The sequence below is a fragment of the Thamnophis sirtalis genome, unplaced genomic scaffold (assembly GCF_051295495.1).
Source record: "Thamnophis sirtalis isolate CommonGarterSnake01/CBP01778 unplaced genomic scaffold, rThaSir2_p1.2 scaffold_3, whole genome shotgun sequence".
Taxonomy (NCBI): domain Eukaryota; kingdom Metazoa; phylum Chordata; class Lepidosauria; order Squamata; family Natricidae; genus Thamnophis; species Thamnophis sirtalis.
The window spans coordinates 72,673,463-72,697,634 of NW_028261383.1; the positions used below are offsets into that span (position 1 = coordinate 72,673,463).

The 24,172-nt window shown below is 37.8% G+C and overlaps 1 protein-coding gene across 1 annotated transcript in view; it reads right to left on the minus strand.

Annotated features, from left to right (window-relative positions):
* Window positions 1–22,743, minus strand: part of IPPK (inositol-pentakisphosphate 2-kinase) — a 34,089-nt gene extending 11,346 nt beyond the window's left edge. Inside the window, exons 1-8 of the mRNA XM_014065328.2 lie at window positions 22,429–22,743; window positions 19,230–19,277; window positions 12,489–12,584; window positions 9,840–9,906; window positions 4,364–4,476; window positions 3,617–3,706; window positions 3,186–3,244; window positions 2,444–2,516 (exon numbers count right to left, since the gene is read on the minus strand). Coding sequence (XP_013920803.1) covers window positions 2,444–2,516; window positions 3,186–3,244; window positions 3,617–3,706; window positions 4,364–4,476; window positions 9,840–9,906; window positions 12,489–12,584; window positions 19,230–19,277; window positions 22,429–22,509 — 627 coding nt within the window. The 5' untranslated portion in view covers window positions 22,510–22,743. The remainder of the gene's footprint in view (window positions 1–2,443; window positions 2,517–3,185; window positions 3,245–3,616; window positions 3,707–4,363; window positions 4,477–9,839; window positions 9,907–12,488; window positions 12,585–19,229; window positions 19,278–22,428) is intronic.
* Window positions 22,744–24,172: the final 1,429 nt, after the last annotated feature.

Here is a 24,172-nt window from a genome sequence, read left to right on the forward strand (position 1 = left end):
ATTTAATTAGTCTCTTTCCTCTTTTCTGCCTTCCTTCATTTAGTGCTTCTTGCCTTCTTTGATAATGTTGCTATTCTGAAAAAGATTACTGTATTTTTCGGCGTATAATACACACTTATTTAAAGTGGGTAGAAATGTCTGTGCATCCCATACAACAAATGTTGCCAAAGCCCTAGCCACCCACAGGCCCCCACCATTCGGCCTCTGTCTCTCAGCAGTTTGCCTCCTTGCAGCAAACAGCCTGGTCAGCTTCAGCACAGTCTGATTTAGCACGAGCAGCTGATGGGTAGTTAGATCTGCCTCCTGGAATACAGCCTATCAGCTGCTCCAGGCTGCGGGGATCACTTCCACCCATCGTCCCCGTCCATCACTGCTGCTGCCTATTGCTGCCTCCGCCGCCTATCAGCATCACCTGGAACGGCCGAAAATGGGACAGACGGAGGCCGAAAATGGGGTGAGTGAAAGCGTGATAGGCAGCAGCAGCAATGAGCAGCAATGGACAGTGATGATCCCCGCAGCCTGGAACAGCTGATAGGCTGTATTCCAGGAGGGAGATCCAACCACCCGTCAGCTGCTCATGCTAAATCAGGCTGTGCTGAAGTTGACCAGGCTGTTTGCTATTTGCTGAAAGGAGGCAAACTGCTGGGAGACAGAGGCAGATTGTTTTTTCTTGCTTTCTTCCCCAAAATCTAGGTGCGTCTTATAGTCCAGAGCATCTTATAGTCTGAAAAATACAGTACTGTGAAAGATATATGCATATGTTAGAACAATCTGAATTAAAATTAGTGTGTGATAATGCATCTTGCAACTGAAGAGCTGAGAGTAAGTAATTTTTAGCTGGAAACTACTTCACCAAGCTTTTACATGAAGCAGGAGAAATACATGATTTGGAAAATAAAAGCAGCAAGTAGAGAGCAAGTTTTAAGACCCTGCCGAATGTACTGCTTTTCTCATATTCTTTCTTCCCTAATCACAGCAAAAAAAAGCTAACAAAGTCTCTATATATTTCTTGTTCCAATACCAGATATAAAATTAAGATGTAATTTACAAAAGATAAAAATAATTAAGAGATGTAGACTGAAATCAACCAATACGGGAATGAAAAAATCCTTCTGAATATGACTGTTGGCTTTGCAAATGCTAGAGATTGTTACACTGATTTCATCCATCTTATGGAGGAGGCAAACTCTGCCCACAGCCTGGAGTTTGATCCTGACAGGGCACAAAGTTGACCCATCTTTCTGAGGTTTGGTAAAATGAGGAGCCAGACTATTGGGGACAATATGCAAATACTGTAAACCGCCCAGAGAGTGCTGTAATGCACTATGGGACAGTATATGGCAGTCTATGGGGCACTATGAGGCAGTCTAAATACTATTGCAATTGTTACTAACATGGCTGGTTGAAGAACAGCACAGAAGCCGAGAGACTGAAACTAATCTGGAGAATGAAAGGAAAGTGAAAGGAGAATAAAGCAGGACCCACCAAACCTTGAAGAAAATAACAGGAGGGAATACTCCATCAAAGAAGCACAGTGATACTTTGGAGACCCCAGCCTTCCACAGCAGAAGATAATGGCAGCTATATCCGGTCCAAAATTAATCCAAGACTGTCATAAAGAGGCGTATAGACTTCCAAAAATGTATGCTAATTACAGCTTCTAACTAGTGTATATTTTCTCAAATGAGCTTCATAATTCTCAACCAGACAAATGTATCATTTTTTATACTTCTGTCCAAATTTGCAGACATCATATTCCTTTTAGGATCTTTGGCCTGCCACACACTCTCTCTATTTCTTTACTATGCTGTTTCATTAGTGGGGAATTGGGAGGGGGGATAGTAAGGAGTAGAATGTGTTGGTGTTAAAATAAAACATTCCTTTCTAGAAGCCCAACTGTACCTGACCGGAACTAGATGGGTGGAAATGCCAGTGCGGCAGAGGAAGATTGGACCATGTGATGGACTTGTGGGTGTGGGGACAGGATTATGAACTTTCAACTGGGTGGAAACCCAGGAAGCTTTCAGATTCGGGTTTCCACAGATGTACCAACATGTCTGTTTTATTAAATTGGAACTTTGATTAAAGTTATGTCTTGAACTATGATTTAATTCTGGATAATATTTGGAACGCTGACAGACTCAATTCACTCTTCCTCTTCTATAACATTTCTCTACTTTAAACTTCCAAATCATGTTCATTAAGCATATTTCTGAATTATATTCAGAAAATAAAAAAGGGAAAAGGATTATTCCAAACAACATCAGTGTAAGTAATTTGCCCAGTAAGCAAAGTGTTGATTGCGGTTTTATTTAAATCATGGAGATGGGAGCTTGGACCTTCAGAAGTTGCTTCCTAATTAAGCATACTAGAACAAAAATAATAAAGTGAAGTAGGCTGGATGAAGAACAAAAGTTTCCTTGAAAAATCCAGAGCAACTTACCTTAAATATTTTTAAATTATTCTGTGCTTCATATAATAGGTTTCTCAAGGCGAAGTGCATTCGCTGTTTATTTCTAAAATATAGAAAAAAAACCTGAATATTTAAAATGAAGTGTAACCAATCCATAACTAAAATAAACTTGTTCACTCTGATTTATCTGATCTACTTTCAAACACATTTTATTTTATTCAAACACATCTTTTATTTCTAACTCTATGACCTTATGACTGGAACTATTCTCCACTCTAATACTTAAGACAGTTCTACTTAGAAGATATTTAATACAATACAATAGCAGAGTTGGAAGGGACTTTGGAGGTCTTCTAGTTCAACCCACTGCCTAGGAAGAAAACTCTATACCGTTTCAGACAAATGGCTATCCAACATCTTCTTAAAGACTTCCAGTGTTGGGGCATTCACAACTTTGGGAGACAAGCTGTTCCACTGATTAATTATTCTAACTGTCAGGAAATTTCTCCTCAGTTTAAGATCCATATTTTCAACATTTTTTCACTGAAAATTGTTCCAATTATTTTTCCAACTAGAACATTATTAACTTCTTTCCATAACCTATAATATATATCATGCAGCTCTGTATTGATTAAGACTGAAACTTTCCTTGTTATGAGTATAGTTGTTAAAATTTCATATAGCAGCATAGCTCTTCAAAACAAGTAGGAAGAATAACAACAACAGTTCAATGAAGGAAATATACATAAATATAAGATATATATTTTCTTACCCTGAGAATAGGTCTAGCGGACAATATTTACTTAGATGTTTCCATTTTCCTTTTGCTACCTGTTGACAAATAGAACATATGACTTCCTAAATATGCATTTATTTATTTCTCAAATTTCCAGTTAATTTCCAGAACTGTTCAAGCTGGGAGTTCATCAACATCTCCAGACACTTCCACACATGCGTTTTGTTTTCCTGTTCTACCAGTTTAAGAAAGTTACAATCTCTAACATGCTGCTTCTTCACACTTTTCCCAACAAAAGCATTTCCTTCCATTTACATGACAGTGTATATTAATGTAAATAAAATGGCCTTCACAACTGAAAAAGGAATAAGTTTTGACTTGTACATAATCAAGTATACCATATTCAAATGGAGTATTAATTCTACTCTGCTATCAAAAGCTTACAATTCACTTAAGCTGTACATTACCTTTAGATGCTGGTGCATGCAGTAACGACAAACTTTATATTTTATATCTTGTGAAACATGACTGGAAAAGGGGAGAAATCCACATTTTGGCTGCAAGAAAAAAATGCAGTTTAAAATTTAGGACATCTTTGGTTTGTATTTAAAAATAATACCAACCTCCCCTACGCACTTCCAATAATGTATGGTCTTTAAGTTCTTTCAACCTTTCAGTGAACTCTTATAAAAAGCAGTACACAAACTTTCTAATCCTAATATAGACAAAGAGCAGAAATATTTATTTTACTTTTGCCAAAAAATGATTGATACATTCCCAAAAGTATTACTTATTTGGCATAAATCTAAATGGCTGTAACACTTTTAACTATTCAAATTTTCAAACATTTAAATCTGCATAAGTGCCATCCAAAAAGAAGAATGTCAGTGGTATTTGATTAAGAAACAAAATCACTCTACAACACTGTTTCATTCTACCTCTTTTGTGAGAACTAGCCATCAGGATGGGTATACAAAGTGACCTATAGTATAGTTCTATTTTAAATAATTAAGCCTGATTAAAATGGGCTTCAAATTTTCTATGACTTTAAATGCGTTGCAAAATGCCATTTCATCTTTTATAGTTACTTCCTCTAATGGAAACAAAACCTTGAAATTATGTTTCTACATTGTTTAACATTTCATTCATCAGCAGTATAAAAGCAACCATGTAAACACAAAGTATGGATTGCATTGAATTCTTTATGTACTTACCTTAATTTCTATACAAAGTTTAGGGCGATGTTCAACAAAATGCATCCTGGTGAGATTAGGAAGGCACAAAGCATAACCACTAAGAGCATCCATCTCTTTATCACAGCGTGATTCTAAAGAAAAAGGAGAACTGCTTACACCCATGTTTAATTCTCCAACTTTTTGAGCACCACAAATAAACATACAGCTATCAATTACTCCCGTATGTAGTTATCTGAATGGTTCCCAGGCCTTTCATTTATGCTAACAGAATTCTTCTTTAATATCATTTTCTATGATCAGTCCAATCCCTACAAGGAATCGTGCTCAAACTATGGATATACAGACATCATGATACTATACATCTATACCAAATAAAAGCATATTAACTGAAAAAGATTTTTAGAAAATATGGCAAATGTCATTCTTCTCTTGATAGTTTAAAATAGTTAAAAAGCAATAAGCCATTGGCATTTCAATTTTTTTTGTTTGAGAAAAAAACTTTCTTTAGTTAATAGTGTTATTACTGGCTTTCAATATGGGAAACCTATAATAAAATCTTTACAAATTACCAAATAAGCACAGACTCATAGAAATAGTTGAGAGTATATAACTTCTGCTTTGAACTCTTTCAAGGAAGGAAGGGTGGAATACAAACACAGAACCTACTATTGTGTTCAACACACATCAACTTTCCATGCTATTCAATACAGGAGGCTAATAAGTTTGTTATTACCTTCCCCAAACTGCCAAAACAAATTTCCATCAAATGAATGTCTAAGTTGATTGCTATTTACATTTTACCCAAAACATGTTATTACATTTTAAAATGCATGTCTGAAATGTTTCCTAAAAGCAATGGAAGAAGGGATTGTGAAGACGATACAATTGATTTGTTTGATTGAGATAAATTTAAATACATTTATAAAAAACTATAGCCCCTTTATGGACTTTTTGTTGAAAATGGAAAAATGTGAGTAATTTTTGGATTTGTAAATTAAAAGGAGCTGAAAATGGGATATAAGGGATCTTTGCAATGTAATCTTAGAAAGGGAGGAGGGATAGTATGTTGCAATGAAGATCGGAAGTCACTTCTTTAATTACCTTTTTCTTCTTTATTTGTATTGATTTTTACATTTCTTCTTCTATCTTTTCCAGTTTATTTTTTATTCATGTTTTCATATTTGTCTTTTATTCATGTAAAAATATTCAATAAAAAATGTAAGTACTCTTGGGGAAAAGTAATCAGATATGGTTTTGTTCAATTATACAAGTGTTGCAGCATCTTTGTAACAATTGTGCTAAAAAATTCTCTGAAGCAATTTATTTGAAAAATACAAGAACTTAAAATTTACTTTGGATTTAGAATCATGATATGAATCTTGGCTGCACTGTAAATAAGCTTACGTGTCAAGAAGATTTGAATTATCAACCTGTTTCAAAAGTAAATAAGTATCTTGTAATTAATCTTTACAAATTAAGATTTGTAAAAATGTAAATGATTAATCAACTCAGCCCTGATTAAGTCTGGGATGGAAGACCAGGAAATCCTACATTTATAGGCAAGCTGGGGGAGGAGAAATCAGAAAGAAGGCAGTGGTAGGTCACTTTCATAGTGATACTAAACAACCGATTTGGACATGTTTATTTAATCACAAACAATCAAACTCAAGTCAGGAAAGTCTTTGGTTTATCCTATGCTGGAGAAAGGTGTCTACTTAATGTAAAAACAGAAATAATCTATGCCACACAGTGTTAAATATCCAATGTATTAAATGTAAGAAATGTTAATTATTCATCCAAGAAATATAATGGGTACAATAAATTATAACCCATTAACTAAAGAAATGTTGACTCAACTTTGGGAAACATATTTAAGAGATGTGCTTCCTGTTGCAGCAAAGCCTACGTGGGATTTTTTATTATTATTTTGCAACAAAATACAAGTTGAACCAGCTTTAGCATCAAACAATATACCATTATACTGCTACATTTTTCTCTTTTAAAAGGGCAAGTTATTCTGAAAGAGGAAACGTAGTATTTACGCATTTGATGGCCTAATCAGCTTTTATTGCTCTGAATAACTTTCCACAGATACCACCTGAAAACTCTAAAAGAATAGAAGCTTTTATGTCTGAGGAATCTGTAAGTATATATTCACAATTACAATCATAATGAAGTATTTGTGTCCAATTAATTATACGTTCAATACTCAATAACATTGGAAAATCCAATTCAAACATGAAGTGTGTGTGTGTGTGTCTGTGTGTGTGTGTATTCACACACACACACACACACACACCATATACTCATAGATCAAGCTACACAAACATTCTCAATGATGAGCAGAAGGAGGTGCTACAAGTGGGCTATAATCAATCCTGATTGGTCCATAGACTGAGAGAAATTTGTTGCAGCCACACTTCTACTCCTTCTGCCCAGTTTCCTCTCAGTCTATGGTCCAATTAGGCTGGGTTTCTTCATAGCTCTTGCTATTTTCTGTGGGTTTACTGTTTTTTCTGGAGATTTACATTATTTGAGGAGAATTTGGCTAATATGGTCTATTCCTTATCTAAATTCCTTCAAACTTTGGAGATCGTGATTCAGTAAGTGGGGGAGATATCGGGCTCGTCGCCTCCTTGCGCGGCGCCGGATTGTATTATGCTGGATCTGGTAGCGTTTAAAGTTACAGGTCCACGGCAGACGAGGTAAGAGGTGGCTTGAAAGTAAAATTATAACTGGCTTGCGTGGCTGTGGCCGGGGGGAGGGGGGCGGGAAAAACCACGGCTCCGTTTTAAAAAGATTTTTCTGACAGCCCTTCTTCTTCCTTTGCAACGAGTCAGCAGCCACCAAAGGAAGTGCTTTTCAGGAGTCAGCAGTCATGCTGGTGGGATTCTTGCAGGGGGAGCCCTGCAAGCTGTCTAAGCGCGGCATTTGTTATCGCCATGTAATCCAGCGTTTCCTGAGCCACCCACCATTTCTACCGAAGCGGGTAGCCATTAATTGAAGGTGAACAGGCAAGGTGGAACTCATTCAAGGGCTCTGTGGACAGAGACACACAGACTGATCTTGTGGGCAGAGATTCATGTGATATCAATAGTAGCGGATCACATTTCAGGGACTGTCAATCACCTGGCGGACTGGCTCAGCCAAACCACAGTAGACCACAGGGAGTGGCAGCTTCACCCGGACATATTTCAGCGTATTTCCCACAGATTCAGGACTCCAATGATTGATCTGTTTGCAACTCCGGCGAACTCTCAACTGCCGAGATTTGTGACCAGATATTGGACTCGAGGAGCCGAGGACACAGATGAGCTGCCGATGGCCATTAGGCCTTCTATACACTTTCCCTCCCCTTCCCCTTCTTCCATGGACCATCAGGAAGATAGTGTCAGAGGAGGTGGAGATAATTCTATTAGCGTCGGACTGGCCCCAGGAGACCATGGTATGTGGACTTGGTCCAACTGTCAGTGTCTCCACCTTGGAGAATTCCCAGGTAGGAGATTTGCTTGTGCCAAGGGGTGTTGATACATCCAGAGCCTCAATGGCTAAAACTAACCTCCTGGCACTTGAAAGGGCCATTTTGAGTAGGGCCCAGGTGTCTGCTAAGGTTATTTCCACCTTAGAAGCAGCCAGGTGATCTTCGACCACTAGAATATATAAGGTTACGTAGTCGGCGTTTGTACAGTGGTGTGAGGCGACATCCATTAGGGCAGAGGACGCATCTGTGCCTCAAGTTTTAGACTTCTTGCAAGCTGGGTTAGACAAGGGTTTGGCATACAATACCTTACGTCGCCAAACGGTAGCACTTTCCACCATTCTACCAGGTGAGAGTCATGTTCCCCTATCTCATCTTCCTTTAGTTAGAAGGTTCTTGAAAGGGGCTGCCAATATTGCCCCTCCGGTAGTACATAGATTTCCCAGATGGGACTTACCTTTGGTTCTACAGGCTATGACTGAAACACCTTTTGAACTGATTCGCTCGGTATCCCTTCAATTCCTAACTCTTAAAATGACTTTTTTGATTGCTATAGCATCCGCTAGACGCATCTCAGAGATTGGGGCGCTGTCTTCACGTAACGATCTATGCATTTTCCACCAGGGTGACATTATGGTTAGATCTGGCTTTTCTACCCAAACTTAATACCCCGTTTCATAGGGCCCAACTTTTGTCCTGCTCCATCTCATCCTAGGGAGCGACTCTGGCACAGACTTCATGTCCGCAGAGCATTGAGAATTTATCTCCGTCGAACAGTCTCATTCCATAAATCAGAAGCTCTTCTGGTGTCCTTCCAACCATCCATGCAAGGTGTACGGGTGACATCTAACACGATAGGTAGGTGATTAAGGAAAGCGATTTCCTTGGCCTATGTAGCTAAGGGCAAAAGTCCTCCTCAAGGAATTACTGCACATTCTACTCACAGTGCGGCCACCACGGCAACTAGAGCGCCATTTGAAGATATCTGTAGGGCAGCTTCTTGGGTGACTCCTACTTCATTTATTCGATATTACATATTAGATGCTTACGCGTCAGCTGAAGCATCATTCGGCCATAGAGTGTTGCAGCAAGTAGTGGCTCCATCAGCCGCTACCAATTTATAATTCTTCCCCCACTATGGACACTAGCTTGGGTACATCCCACTGGTAATACTCCCTTTGCTCATCATTGAGAACGATCATTGGTACTTACCTGAACGTCGATTCTAATGATGAGAGAGGGAGGTTGTACCTTCCCACCATAAGTAGAGTAGCGGCTTGGGGGGGAGGAGTTTGTTTCTTTCCTTGTTGTGACATTTGATTCACAGGTTTACTCCCTACGACCTCAAGAAAACTGGAGAGAAGGAGTAGAGGCGTGGCTGCAACAAATTTCTCTCAGTCTATGGACCCATCAGGATTGATGATCGCCCACTGGTAGCACCTCCCTCTCTCATCATTAGAATCGACGTTCAGGTAAGTACTGACGATCGTTTTCAGGAACATACTTGGCAGCTAAGATGCATTATATGGGCAAACTTCATTAACTGCAAGGACTGGTTGTAAATCACTTCTTTCAGTGCCATTGTAATTTTGAAAAATTGCTAAAAGAATGGTTGTTAGTTGAGGACAACCAGTACTGAAGGCAACACCAATGTTTATTCTAATAACTGAACAATTAATTCCATAAGCAAGATCTGTTTGTACCATGATGTAATTACACCATTAAAATATTGGGGCTAAACACAAGACAAGAATCATGTAGTTATAATCTACATAAATCTAATTTTCTTATTCTTATTCGGCAGTAGTAATAATCCTTGTATGGAAGATTTCAAGGGAATAACAGGGCAATAAACAAGATTGGGAAATTGGGCCTAGAGGACAAGGGCAAACCACATTTCTATGCTTTTTTAAAGAAAACTGAATCAACTTGCAGATGAGTTGAGATAGCCAAGTTTCAGAAAATGCAGTTTCAACTTTATGTTCAAATAGCTGTGCCATTATTTTAATTTCTTACCTGGCCTCTCTGCCTGGATCTTTAAGCAAAGTTGTTTCACAAAGTCCAAAGAGAGCTGGACAACTTCCTAAAAGATTTAAAAGATGTTTAAATATTTTTATTATACTGATGGTAATTCCTATTGCTATATGTAAGCTGAATACTACAGGTAGTCCCCATTTAGCAACTGACTTGGATAATGATTGTTCACAAATACAATGGTAATAACATGCAGTAAACAGTAGTATAAAAATCACTTTCCAACCAATATGTGCACTTATGCCCACATTTTTGCCCCTGACAGTAAACACTGAGTAACACTATCACAGCTGCATGACATAACTTTAAATGAGGCAGCAGCAACAAACAATCTTCTCTCTCCCCACCCTCTCTCTGTCATGTGGTTTACTTAGTGACTGTGTCACTAAGTAATCATTTTGATTACTTAAGATTCAACTTATTCTTTCTATCAGTCAGTAATAATTGGAGCCGCCCTGTAAAACAATTAACAAATCTATAGAATAAAATACATTTACAGGAAAAATTGCGCTCTATATATATATGCATAGCAAGGCGACAATATTTTCAAATAAAGATGATTGCTCAGTAAACATGCCTTGAGGAACGTTGGGTGAAAAGGTGAGAGAGGGAGAATACTGCCTTAAAGTTCAGAGTTCAGTTCAACAGTCAGCTTTGAATAATAATTTTGCCAAACTCTCCCTAGAAAATACAAAAACTCCTTCAATTACATAATATTCTTAGTAATATCTACTAACTTTGCTAATAATCCCTGATTCCAATGCTTCTTGTACACTAAACATTATTGTATCTGTTTCATTACTAAATACAGTATTTATGTGTTCACAATTTCAAAACTAATCAAAATTTGAAAAATATTAGCTCAAGTTTAGAGCAAGCAGCCACTAAATGCATGAATCATCCGAATTCAATTTTCCAATTAAAGGACAAGACTAGAGAAGGTGTCCCCCAATTCCACTCCCTTTCCTGGAAGGTGCCTTTTTAAGCAAATGTGAACTTTAAATAAGTTTTCTGTATTTGTTTCCTTTTTAATAATATTTAATAAACAGCCTTTTTTGAAGAAGTATTGGAATTAACTTTAAAATACCTTCAAGAATATGTTTATATGTTGGATAGAGTTGATTTGTAATCTGATGTCAATAATGAATTAGAAAAATAAAATGAAGGTTAGTCTGGTGAAAAGAAAAACATGCTTTATATCAAAGACAGATAAAGAAATGTGAGAGGTTAACTAAGCAAAGTGACATTATGTGACTGCAGCGATTAGTGATGACAATCTAGAGCAGTCCCAGTTGCCTTGTAATCCCAAAAGGTGGTCATTAAACAGAAAGCGTTGGGAATCCTGGGTAAAATAACATGGGGATACCTCAAAACAGCTAAGGGAGGGCCTAAGAGGACTGGAACAGGCAGTGCTTAAATCATGGGAGGATAGTGCAGGCTGTATGTATATATGTATGTATGTATGTATGTATGTATGTATGTATGTATGTATGTATGTATGTATTGTGAGCCAGGCACATAAACATCCAGATTGCAATTACATTGCCATAGGAGTGCTGCAATACGACCAGTTGTATATCCACTTTTTTCAGCATCACTGTAACTTTGAATAGTCACTGAATGAATGGACATAAGCCAAGGAACACCTGTCCTACATTTTAATGTTCAAAAAGCATTTGCTTTAATTCTATAGATTTTTTATTTTACCTCTATTGTGTTAGTAGCATTAAATGCAGGTCTTGGTAGAAAGTACAATAGAAATAAATATTAAGATAATGAGTGAAATATGTAAGATAAGCCTGCATTCTTGTCCTTTGAATTCTGTTTTTATCAATTACATGCTGAGAGTTTATTTATATTTAATTAACACTCAATTTACATCTTACACCTTTTGTGGAAGTAGGATATAGGTAATATTTTTATTCACAAATGTTTTTACCTAATCATTTCATGACTCACAATCTCAATATTTTTAAAAAGTGTATCATGTACAATTTCTACCCAATTACTTTAAAAAGGGGTAACTGTAAATGATCAATGGCAGAATCATGAAAAGCCACATTCAAGCGCTCTTCTTCTTCCTACTGTATGAAACTTAGGGTAACTATTCTGAATGTATACAACAAAAGTTTTTGGCCACTGCTCTATCTTTTATAGGGACATGGAGGCTCAGTGGCTAAGGCACTGAGCTTGTCAATCAGAAAGGTTAGCAGTTTGGTGGTTCGAATCCCTAGCCCTGAGTAATGGATCGAGCTTCTGTTACTTGTCCCAGCTTCTGCCAACCTAGCAGTTCAAAAGCATGTAAAAATGCAAGTAGAAAAATAGGGACCACCTTTGGTGGGAAGGTAACAGCGTTCTGTGAGCCTTCAGTGTTTAATCATGCCGGCCACATGATTACAGAGACATCTTCGGACAGCACTGTCTCTTCAGCTTTAAAACACTGCTCCCTAGAGTCGGGAACAACTAGCACATATGTGCAAGGGAAACCTTTACCTAACTTCCATATATGTGATCTAAATACAAGTTAAACTACAAACTTTTTCTTTGTGTCAAAATCAACCACCTGAGGCTATAAAACATTGCAAGAAAAAAATTCTGCTTATTTAAAAAGAATGATAAAATAATAATTACCCCATGATGAACATATTTCTCCCCAAAAAAGTGCTTCATGATGTGTTTGCCAAAATACACTATGTTCTGAAGATGATGAGAGATTTCTTCTGGTGTCTAAAAAAGCAAACATAAATATTTAGTGAAACAAAATATACATTAGTAATAGGTAGAAATTCTAACTACTCTGGATCAAATAATTGTCAATTTCAAATATGCAGAGAACACAACTCCTTGTATTAATTGCCAAACCAAATACAAATTTCTATCACTCTGCCTCTCTTTTATTAGCAAACGAGAAAATATTTACTTTTAATATCATTCACACCTTTAGCTAACATCTTAGACTAGTTTTCTCTCAAACTGTAGTTCTCTATAAGATACATATTTTAGATGCACATAATCAATACACTGCAATTACTATTTGCCTATCAAACAATTCACTGCAAGAGAGACCATTTTCTGATAAACTGGACATACAACTTATAAATCCTAAAAAAGTGTATAAGTGTAGCAATTTGACAATCAAAGGAAACAAAGGTGTCACTGATTCATAGAAGAAGAAATGGATAAGAAATGGGAAAAACTAAGATGTAAAAATATTAGTTAAGTTTTATTGAAAACACAAACTAAATCGGCAGCTTCTCTCATGTATTTTTAAAAAGCTAACAATATGTATTCTTAGGTCAGCATTATGATTTAATGAGCACTCTTTAAATCCTTCTAAATTAATTCCTGACGATTTCTTTAATATCTCAGCTTTAAATTAGATATATTAAATGAAGAATATGTTTTGTTCCATGCATGGGACACTATGACTATGTGGTCCAGCAGAACCATTCCAAGTGAAGTGACTGTCCAGTTGAAGTGGAACCTGGAACATTTGCAGATCCAGAAGACAATTACCAGGAGAGAAGGAAAGGCTCCTGCATCTCACCCTTCTTTCATCATTTCCTCTGCAAGGTAGGCCCATGTAACTGCCCCTCACTCAAATTTTCTACTCCCTCCTTTCTCTTTCTGTACATCACCGTGGCCACTGATGTACTTGGAATCAAATACACCGTATACATCTGGCTGTCCACTTCAGACCAGGTATTTCCACACCTTCCTTTCTTTTGCCTCTCCTTATTTAAACACTGTTGGCACACCCACTACCTCTGCATATGCCCATACCACTCACCCATTCACCCTTCCCTCTATTTATTTTCTCCACCTAGTTATTGCATACTGAATATAAACTCTAATATCTATTTTTCTTATTGTCCTTATTTCAGAACACCTGTGTTGGAACACATATGTTCTATGACCATGTCCATATGAAACACAAGTTTCTTCCTAGACTTTGATTGCCCAGAACTGCCTGTTCTGTGCATGGCTCAATCCTTGCATGGAACATCTTAAATAATTCCGAATATAACTACATTAAATGTCTATTTCTGCTTAAAAATTAAATTCAGCCATTTGTCAGATATATCAATATAAGAGTTAGAGACTAACTTCTGGCTTCAGAAATCCTTTCCTATAAAAAAGTTTTATCTACTTTATTATTTAGCAAAATAACAGCTATTCAACTTATAAACTCTTCAGTCTGGATAACTAAAAGGCCTTACTTCTGGAAAATTATGCAAACTCAGGCATTCTGAAATAGATCAAGACATAAGAGTCAAGGTGAACAAAATTTGTCTCTAGTATAAGAGTAGCATGGTAGGTATAGCAAGAGGACAATGTAAGAAGAAACAGAAATGAAATAGTTCCTCTGAAAGGGTAATCCTCACAGAGTGAAAGTGCTATATTTACTTGACAGCGAACATGTTTAATTGGCTAATTAAGCAAGCAGTACATGAAATAATGTCTCAGAAGATGCAACACCTCAGTAGACTTGCCTGAACTCAGAAACAAACTGTGACTGACCTTAATTACTATAGTATTTCAAGGGAAGATCTCAAGGGGAAAACCAGGTTGAAGACATTGTGGAAATTTTTCACAATAGGAGGAAATGCCAAACACTTTCATGCTGCTTCTAAGAAAGCAGCATGGATATGTCCATGAAATCACAAGAAAATCAACCCAAAAGAGATTTTACTTAAATAAAAAAAATACTTACAGAAACTATCTTAGGCAACTTTACTGAAATGGTTAATTAAATGAATGTAAACTATGTTATATAACCAATAATTCAAACATGATTTTATGCAGGATTTATAAAAAAGCTTCATATTTTGTAAACCTTCAAAATATAAATATATGTTTTGGTTTTATGGAAAGAAGTCAATGTCATACTAGCAGGCTTTTGTGTGTCTAAGTTAAATGTGGATAAATAAAAATAATTGCTTCATTTTACTTAAGAGGTTAGATTAAGAATTCAGCAAGAACTCAAAATCCACTAAATCTTAATCAAAAGGATCATCATCATTATGCTGAACTGACAAATAAACTGAACAAAAAATAAAAATATAGTAATTTTTATTACTCAATATTGTGAGTACTCCAAAAAGAATATCTGTTCTGCGCTTTTTAAAGATGTTTCAACATGGGTAGCTTTATACCATTTCTGTCAGCTTAAATCACATATTTAGAAAGTCTGGTACAATACCCTTTAACAAAACACTTGCAATTAGCACAGTGAGGGCAGCAGTAATTAACATTAGAAACAGAGAAGCCGTTCTTTTCTGAAATGATTGTAAGAGGAAAGTCAGCCTCATATTTGTACCGATCCATGCTTACAGAGACAATAGCATCCATCAAGACAAATAGTACATTCATCAGTACTCAGCGTTTCACTGAAAACACTGTCAATCCACCTCTTCTGGAAAGTTACAGTTTGTCCAAGGCAACTGCGTGCTTAGATAAATCTAGTACCTGTAGCGCTTCAGGCCACAGAAGATCTGTCCTATCCAAAAAATAGTAAAATAAGCACAATTTTGAAATATGGCCTTCCATATGGTTTTCAGAAATTAAAGTCAAATTAAGTCCTTTACCTACAAAATAACACTACCAATTATTTTTGAGTCTTTGAATTTACTAAAAATTTAAATTAGCATGAAGGAAAGCAATGGGTGGAAACTAATCAAGGAGAGAAGCAAGTTAGAACTGAGGAGAAATTTCCTGACAGAACAATTAATCAGTGGAACAGCTTGCATCCAGAAGTTGTGAATGCCCCAACACTGGAAATCTTTAAGATGTTGGATAGCGATCTGTCTGAAACGGTATAGGGTTTTCTGCCTAGGCAGGGGGTTGGACTAGAAGACCTCCAAGGTCCCTTCCAACTCTGCCATTGTATTGCATTGTATTGTAAACCCGAAAGAGAAACTAGTACAGGAGCAAAATCTAAATACCTTGGTTTCTTTAGATGTCACTGCTATGGATATCTGGATAGGAAACCTAAGAGCATTTCCCCACTTACACTTAACCCCGTACTGTACAGACATGACCTAGCAACCTTCTTCTTTTTTCGTTTTGCACTGTCCTCAAGATAATTTCTTTTTTCAATACTGGCCTGAACAAATTCTAACTTTACTTTATTTTATAATCTTAACATAAAATGATGAATTTTGAAGGTCCCTTTTAAACTTTATTATTGGTTTTATAAATGGAACATGCATGAAGAACCAAATATATGAAAAAGTGAACTTTGAAACAGAGCAATTAAACAGAATTCTAGATTGGTAAACTGTAGTCATCTCATTTCTTCCTTGTCCATGAGTCCCTTTATAGAGGGAAAAATTCAACCTCAAGTGAGCAAGATTCTCAGTGGATTATTTTTTTCTTTCTTCTTCTTTCTATAGTTTCTACTTGTTGCACTGTTGTCATGTTAAAAATTTAAGTGCTTAGCAATCTTCCTAAATTTTAGGATTATTATGTGTTTACTTGCATATCTTAGACATTTTTTCTTACAGCATTAATAACTACAATTTCAATATATTTAATATATAGCTAAGAATTCAAAGGAGATTGTGGGGGCTTTTTATATGTTTAAGAAACAATTATTATTTACACTGCTCTAATAAGATTTACAAATCTGTATATATTGGGCATAATCTATAAGAGACAAAAAACTAATATCTTGACTATGCCATTATATGCAAAAACATAATGGAAATATACCTGAACCTGAACATTTGCATTTTTAGATTCAATATTTTTAATCCTAGTCTATTTGATAATGTTTATCAAGAGCCTGACCTGGTTTTTTGCCCAAAACCTTGCTTAGGGTCACTGAAACCCTCTTATCTTCTTTTTCTTTGTTCCAACCTGGGTTTGTTGTTTCTGCCATCTTTTTTGTTTGTGTTGTTTTCTTGATTTAATAGGTTTTTAAACAATTAATAAACCACCCAGACTCTCTGGGAATCTGGAAGCATATACATTTTATCATCTGGTTGGTCACAAAGCCAGATATTTATGGTGGATGTGACATTTTTGTCTATCTATCCAGTCCTTCCAAGGAACTGGGTTGGGAAAACATTGCTGATTAATAATATTATAAGTATTGTCATAAGATATAAGCTGTTCCAAGGAAAGCTGCCTTTGCAATAGACTGATGGCGATTTTGTCAACCAGACCAGTCATTGCCTGGATCAACAAGGCTAGCACTAAGTGTTGGAGTTCCTGAACATTTGATGATAAGTAGGTTACAGGACTCAGAACTGGGGGCTGAACAACCAAGGTCAGCAGCTGCAGGACTATTGGAAGAAAAGTTGCAAATATACAACGACTGAAAATAAATAATTGTTTGAAGCTTGTTACAAAAAATAGCTAGCCAAAGGGTTTTTTCCCCCTTCAATTCAATCATGTCTGATTCTCAGAGAACAAGTCCTTGCACTTTGCTTGGCAAGGTTTTTCCTCCTTCCTGAGAGAAAGTGAATGGCCCAAGGTCACCCATCTGGCTTTATGCCCAAGATGAGACTAGAACTCAAGAGCCTTATAGTTCCTATCCTGATCTCTTAACAACTACACCAAAGTGACTCTCCCTGCACAAGTATAAATTATGCCAATATTGTAATATCAAAGTTAAGTACCAACCAGGGGTGGGTTTCAACCGGTTCGCGGCGGTCCCTGCGAACCGGTTGGTCGCCGAACCCGGAAGTAAGTAACTTCCGGGAACGGTGAAGGGCCCACCCGGGACCGCGCGCGCCTGCTCCTTACCCGGTTTTGACGAATTCTGCGCTTCCACGCATGCGCAGGATGCATACAGCACCTGCGCGATCCTCCAGGAGCAGCTGGAGAATCGCACAGACGCTAGTACGCATGCGTGCGCCACACGCATGCACGCACGCACCACATGTGTGCGCGAGGACGCCGCTGGCCTCGTTCCAACCGAACCGGTTGGAACGGGGCGAGAAACCCACCCCTGGTACCAACTCATTTCAAGAAACAAAACAACTGATACACAACATAGTTGCAATTATAACTGAAAATCTTGGATGCAAAATCAATCAACAAGAAATAAATCAAATGGTGCATCAGCAAAATGGAAGGTTGGGTTGGAAAATAAAATCAAAATGAGATAAGATCAGGTGCAAGCAAGTTAAAACAGATAGAAGAAGAGAAACTGAAGAATAAGACTGATACCTAATCAAGAAATATGACCTAGAGCAGAATTAATTTTCCCAAGGAGCCACATGAGAAACTGGAACTGTTGTAGAGGGACAATGACGCCTTGCTGTCTCCCCACCAATGCTTCATCACTGCCCTCTCCCTCCATTGATGCCATCCTGTCCCCAATGCTGCTGACAACGCTGCCCTCCAATGTTGATGCCAATGCTGCAAGCCAGATGTTAAAGCAGCAAATAGTCATAGCCAAGAAAATCAGCGGATGCAAAGCTTGAATTGCACATTACAGGCAGAATCTCCAATTCAGTTGAATCAGAAATATTTCTACCAACCCATCAATAGAGAATGCCGTCGTTTGTAATCAGTCCATGCAATCTTTTTGCAGCAGCTAAATAGGTTGTCTGCTGCTTCTTCAGCTTCTTTACAGAGGCAATATTTGCTCTCTGTTGCCATCTTTCCAATTCTGACTTTATATGCATTTGTTTTTAATGTTTGATCTTCTGCACTGAGAATTAGCCCCTCTGTCTCTCTCTTCAACTTTCCTGCTCTTAGCCATTGCCAGATCTCGTTATTAGCTGCAACTATTTATTATTATTATTATTATTAATTATTATATCTTTGCCTATTATTATTATTATTATTATGATTCACACTGAGATCAGATACATTGATAAAGCAGAATTGGGCTTATCTACAAATTATAAATGTTTGTTGGTTCACTAGAAGTAAAGATAAATAAGACTTTGAAACGACAATGGATTGTTTTTATAGATTATACAGAATGGCTTTTCCAAATAACTTAAGCTATATATCAATGATTTAAAAATGGTTCTTTTGGTGACACCATTTGAACCAATTACTGTGAAATAATATTTCTAGAAACATGGAAGCTATATTTCATGTGTTTATGTGTTTTTGTTAAGGATTATCAAAAGATACCTTTAACAATATTTAATTCTGTACATATTAATTTACTAACTGAATAATATAATATATTAATTGGTTAAAAAGATGAAGCTAATGTTCATATCCTTAGATTTCAGCTTACATTTTAATCAAGTTTAAGATTTTATGATGTTTTTATCTAGAAAGTCTGAAAACAAATGATAATATACAATGCAGTTGCACACCTTTCCTACTTTGGTATACAATGTGAAATAAATAGCATCTCTCTTTAGCAAAACAATAAAAAATAACATTGAACTAACTCACCTTATTTCGATTTGGAGGAAATTTCAAGAAGCGTAGTACTATGCAGTGCTAGAATGTAAAAAAAGTGCAAAATTAATATGATTTAGTAATTTGAACTAAAGGCTGCTATCAGTTAAAATAAAAGTGATTAAAATAAATCCCTTTTCTTTTAGATTGAATATAGGCAAATAAATTTTATCCAGCATGCAGCTCTCAGATGATATGAGGCAGAATCTCATCAGAACATGACTTGTTCCAGTCAGCAAGTAATTAAATCAAAGTTCAAAATAAGTAAGCTGTGCTTAGGGACAATCCTTATTCTGGACTTCAAGTCAGTTAATTAATCCCATTACCTCCTAGGGTTGAAACCTGGCAAAATTGTGACCATTTCAGCAATGTTACAGTCAGCTACAATTGTCTGACTGTCATTTCCCACGCTCCCTGTCAGGTTCCCAGAAGGAAAATCAATGGAGAAACCTGCAGAAAGTTGGAAGTCATTCCTTCTCCCATTGCTTTTTTGTCCATCTGTGGTCATTCAGTTTCTCTGTCTGAGAAAGGGAATATCTCTGAAATGATGATCCAACAGTTCTACTATAATTAAATATAAACTTGGTAGGAAATGACATTTGCTAGGTTAATACATGTGGAGAAAAAAAGCAGCAGAACCTGCTCTGAACTCTTCAATATGTATGTTCAACCTCTATTATTAAGAAAAGAACAGAATCAGCTTAAGGCATTTAGAGCATAAAATGTAAACTCTATACACCCTTGGGTTTTGTTTTTATTCTATTCTTTTGCTATTGGGACCAAAGTCAATGAATACAAATTACTTCGTAAAATGCATGTCTCTAGGTATAATTATTTTCCATTACTCTACAGAAGCCCATTAATGTATAAACAAATTATATTGTGACTAGAAAAGTAATCAAAATTAAATGCTGACTATTAGTTGATCATTAACATTGATCTTAATTATTGTGATGCATCTTCATAATGTATAGAGTAAGTAAACCACTGTTTATATCATTTCCTTCTCAAACCATGTAAAGAGTTTCAAGGAACTATTACAAATAGCCACTTCTGGGGATGCAGCTTTACAAATCATGGGATGCTTTCAAACAAGAGCAAGTCAAATTACCCAAACTATGTTTTAATCACAACAATTTCAAAATTGATGGCTTGTCATCTGTTTGTTCATGAAATAAAATAAACTATGGCTTTACAAATCACAATTGGATGCAATGTTGAGCTCTACCAAGTATGTTTATCTTGCCCCTCCCAAAAACTTGGCAAAGAAATGATAGCATTGTAATGTGATTTTCAGTAAGAAAGAAGTTAGTTTTTGTAAAATAGCATTTTTATTCTTTATAACCAAAAAGAGTATTTGAAAGAAAATTTATATATGGAAAACCTTCTATCAGTACATCCAACAATAACCTCCCAAAACTAAATAGAATAGAACTCAAAGATCAGGTTCAAAAATTGGGCCAATCTTTCCTACAGAGAAAAAAAAAATCAGTTCCCTCAGTGCAAGCTTCAGGGAGAGGCCATTGGGCAATGGCTCCAAAAATAGGTGAGTGTTATTCTAAGCCCTTCCCTCCTTCTTCCCAGACACATGAGCAGATCATAGGCAGCCTTCCCCATGTTTCCCAAAGCACACATCCCACACAGATACAACATGAGGGGAGCATAGAGAGACATTGTAACCGAGAACGAACTATAGGTGATTGCCGATAACAGGACTGGAAAGAATTCCAAAAGCCACATTGTACATGTTTGTCCCACATTTGTTTCAAGAAGGTCTTTTGAAAAAAGACACAATTATAAGAATGCCAGGAATCCTTTAATGCGTATTATTTATTGGCTAACCCCTCATTTAAGAAATAGTTTACCTCTTAAGCTGAGATGTAATCATGTGTCAAAAGTCATGCAGCATTCTTTGTACTTTGACAAAATGCAAACTGCCTGTTTAAACCCAAGACATTAATCTCTACAGTACATTACTTCTTAAAAGAAAAAAGGAGAAGGTGCCAAAGAATGAAATCCTGATATGGCAGGGCTCAGAAGGTTCCAACAGGGGCCTATGCATTATTTTGACTTTTCAATAAAAAGTATTTTTCTTCATATTTTTGGATAGAGAAACTTTGATCCAAACAAGATCATTTGAATAGTGTTATGCCTCTCCTAAGACATCATAGCACCTTGCTTCGCTACATATTTAGCTTGTGATGTCAAACGCAGTTGCTTTAAAAGTATGACTCAGGCACTTTGAAGGACTTGCTTTCAGCTTAGTATTTCTACAACAACTTTAGGAGTTTTTCCAAGAATAATTCCGGTAAGAATTATTAAAGACTCTGGACTTATGATGGACCATAACTTCACTTTCCAGACACCGGGCAAAGGTGAAATGTTTTAATCTAGATCAGGAGTATTGCTTGCCTCTAAGTGTTGTGGGAGCTTCATCACTGGAAGCTTTCAAGAAGAGACTGGACTGTCATCTGTCAGAAATGGTGTGGGGTCTCCTGCTTGGGTGGGCGGGGTGGTGTTGGTGTTGGACTAGATGACCTACAAGGTCCCTTCCAACTCTGTTATTCTATTCTATTCTACTCTATTGCGGTTCCTCTGGGTATGAAGGAGACCCAAGACACACTTTCCCAAAACCGATGACAGTTTGCCTCCCGCGCTGACCGTTTTCAAATATTGCTTCAATTCTGCATTTCTTTTAGGGAAAGTAAAACCGAATTATTTAAAAAAAAAAACCCTCCCGCAAATTGCATTTTGCAAGACTGCAGAAAGAGGCAGAAAATCCGTTCGAAGCACGCGAGAGCCGGGCGGCCAGAGCTTGCCCGGCGACTTCCCATCAAACCAAATGGGGGGGGGGCAGCGGAAACGGCGCTCGGCCACTCTTGAGGGGCGCAGGAGGGAAGCTTTCTCTGGCATGGTCCCACAGTCACGCTAGTGGGCCGGGAGGAGAGGCAGGGGCGGAGATACCCCAGGAAAAACCGGGATCGGCCGGGACTGACAGGACTCCCTCCTTCTGGCTCCATTAGCGTGACTGTAGGACCGCCGTCCGGAGCAGAGACGGAGCCACGGGGAGGGGGGGAGCAGGGAGGAGGGGCGGAGCGCTACCCGAAACCAGAGAGCCGTTGGCCGCCGCCTCGAGACAAGCGCGAGGCGAACGGCGGGCAGCGCGCGGGGTCCCCTCCCCCGGCGCCGTTACCTGTCTGTGGGAGACGACGAGGCTCTTGTTGCCCTCCCCGTGATATCGCCATTCATTCTCATCCATCTTCTCCGCTTCCATCCTCCGACCAATGGCACCTTCTTTCAGTTTCCGGGCGGGTTTCCTCCGGCTCGTTCTTCTTTCTTCTCCTCCTCCTTCTTCCTCTTCACCTCGGCTACAAGCGCGGCTTTTATCGCCTTCCTCTACGCCCGCCCACAAACCCAAATAGCAATGAGAGCACCTTTTCCGATACTCCGGTCGTCAACCACTCCGGTCGTCAACCACAGACTAAGCTGGCGCCCCGGTCAGAACAGGAAGTTCCACCTTCCGCCATCGGGCAAGTGGAAGTCACCAACCCACGATAATAGTGCAAGGAATAAGGGGGTGGGACTTCCTTGCCTAGCCATCTTTAATGAGGGCAGAAGCTTCCGCCGCCGTGGTCGCAAAGATATGGCCTGTTGAAAAAAATGCAATCGATCCTCTGACTTGGAGGGGGGCGGAATAAGTCGGCTTCGCTAGCTTTACTGAGCATGCGCATAAAATATTGGGCGAATATAGCGAGCAATTGGATTAATTTTAAACGTTGGGGTGATCTCGGAAAGGGTAATGGTTTGTTTTTCTTCATTAACTGCCTATGTTCATATTTTTATTCTTGTCATAGGATAATGCAGTCAACATAAACTAAACCAGCAGTGAAGATGGACACGCCACAGAATTTAACGCAGATAAAGCTCATTGGAATGTATATCTGAATGGGCAAGTATAAATTGCTACGTGATGCTATTCGTGTAATGTTGTCCCTTTCTAAGAGTTTTAGAGAATGTAACAATAAATTTTAAAAAGCATCTAAGCTGCATCAATAACCCCAAGCCCTTAAGGACCCACTTGATATACAAGACTTTAAGTTGTGGCACTATGTGAAGGTGTCTTACATGGAGTCTTGCATTTTGTCCATCAAGGCACACACGATCTGTTTGATAGCAGTTCTGGACAACTTTACCAGAAAGTTGTTTCATTCTAGTGAATATGAGTGCTAATGAATATGATGCATACACTTTACATGAAATCAAATTTTGAAAGAGAGAAATTTTGCTTGCTGCAAAATAAAAGAACAGCGTTTCAGTATAAAATTTCAGTATACTGTTGTTTTTTCAGAAAAACTTGGTTTTTACATAGATGGGCATTCATATGTGAGGCATTCACATATGTGCATATGTGAGGCACTGGTTCGATCTATTTAGGAAAAACATGACGACAACATTAGAACATCTGGCATTCATGCCAGAAGCCTCAAGCTATAATTCCTTCTTAATCTAGTTAAGAGCTAGATAAAATGCTTATCCTAAACCTTTTCCCTTTGATGCAAATAAAGATGCATAGTGCTGGCTACCACGTTGGCTGGCCTCAAAAAGGAGTTGCACAAATTCATGGAAGTTATGGGATGATGACGGTTAGCTTTGATGGCAGTGTTACTGCCTCTGAAGGCCATCTGCTGGAAGACTAATGGACATCCTTGTGAAGTTGATAGGTTGCTGTGAAAACAGATTGTTGGACAAGATGGACCACAGAGGTTGCAATCTGTCAGGCCATTTTTTGCTCAATATTGCCCCCACCCCCAGCCCTCAAGAGTACTCTATAAGACTCCTAAAGGCTATACGTGCCCTATTTTTGAAAGGGGGGGGGGTCGTGAAAAAGGGCCGGTTTTGGGAGGTCTGCAGAGTGCAAAAATTTTTAATTTGCCTCT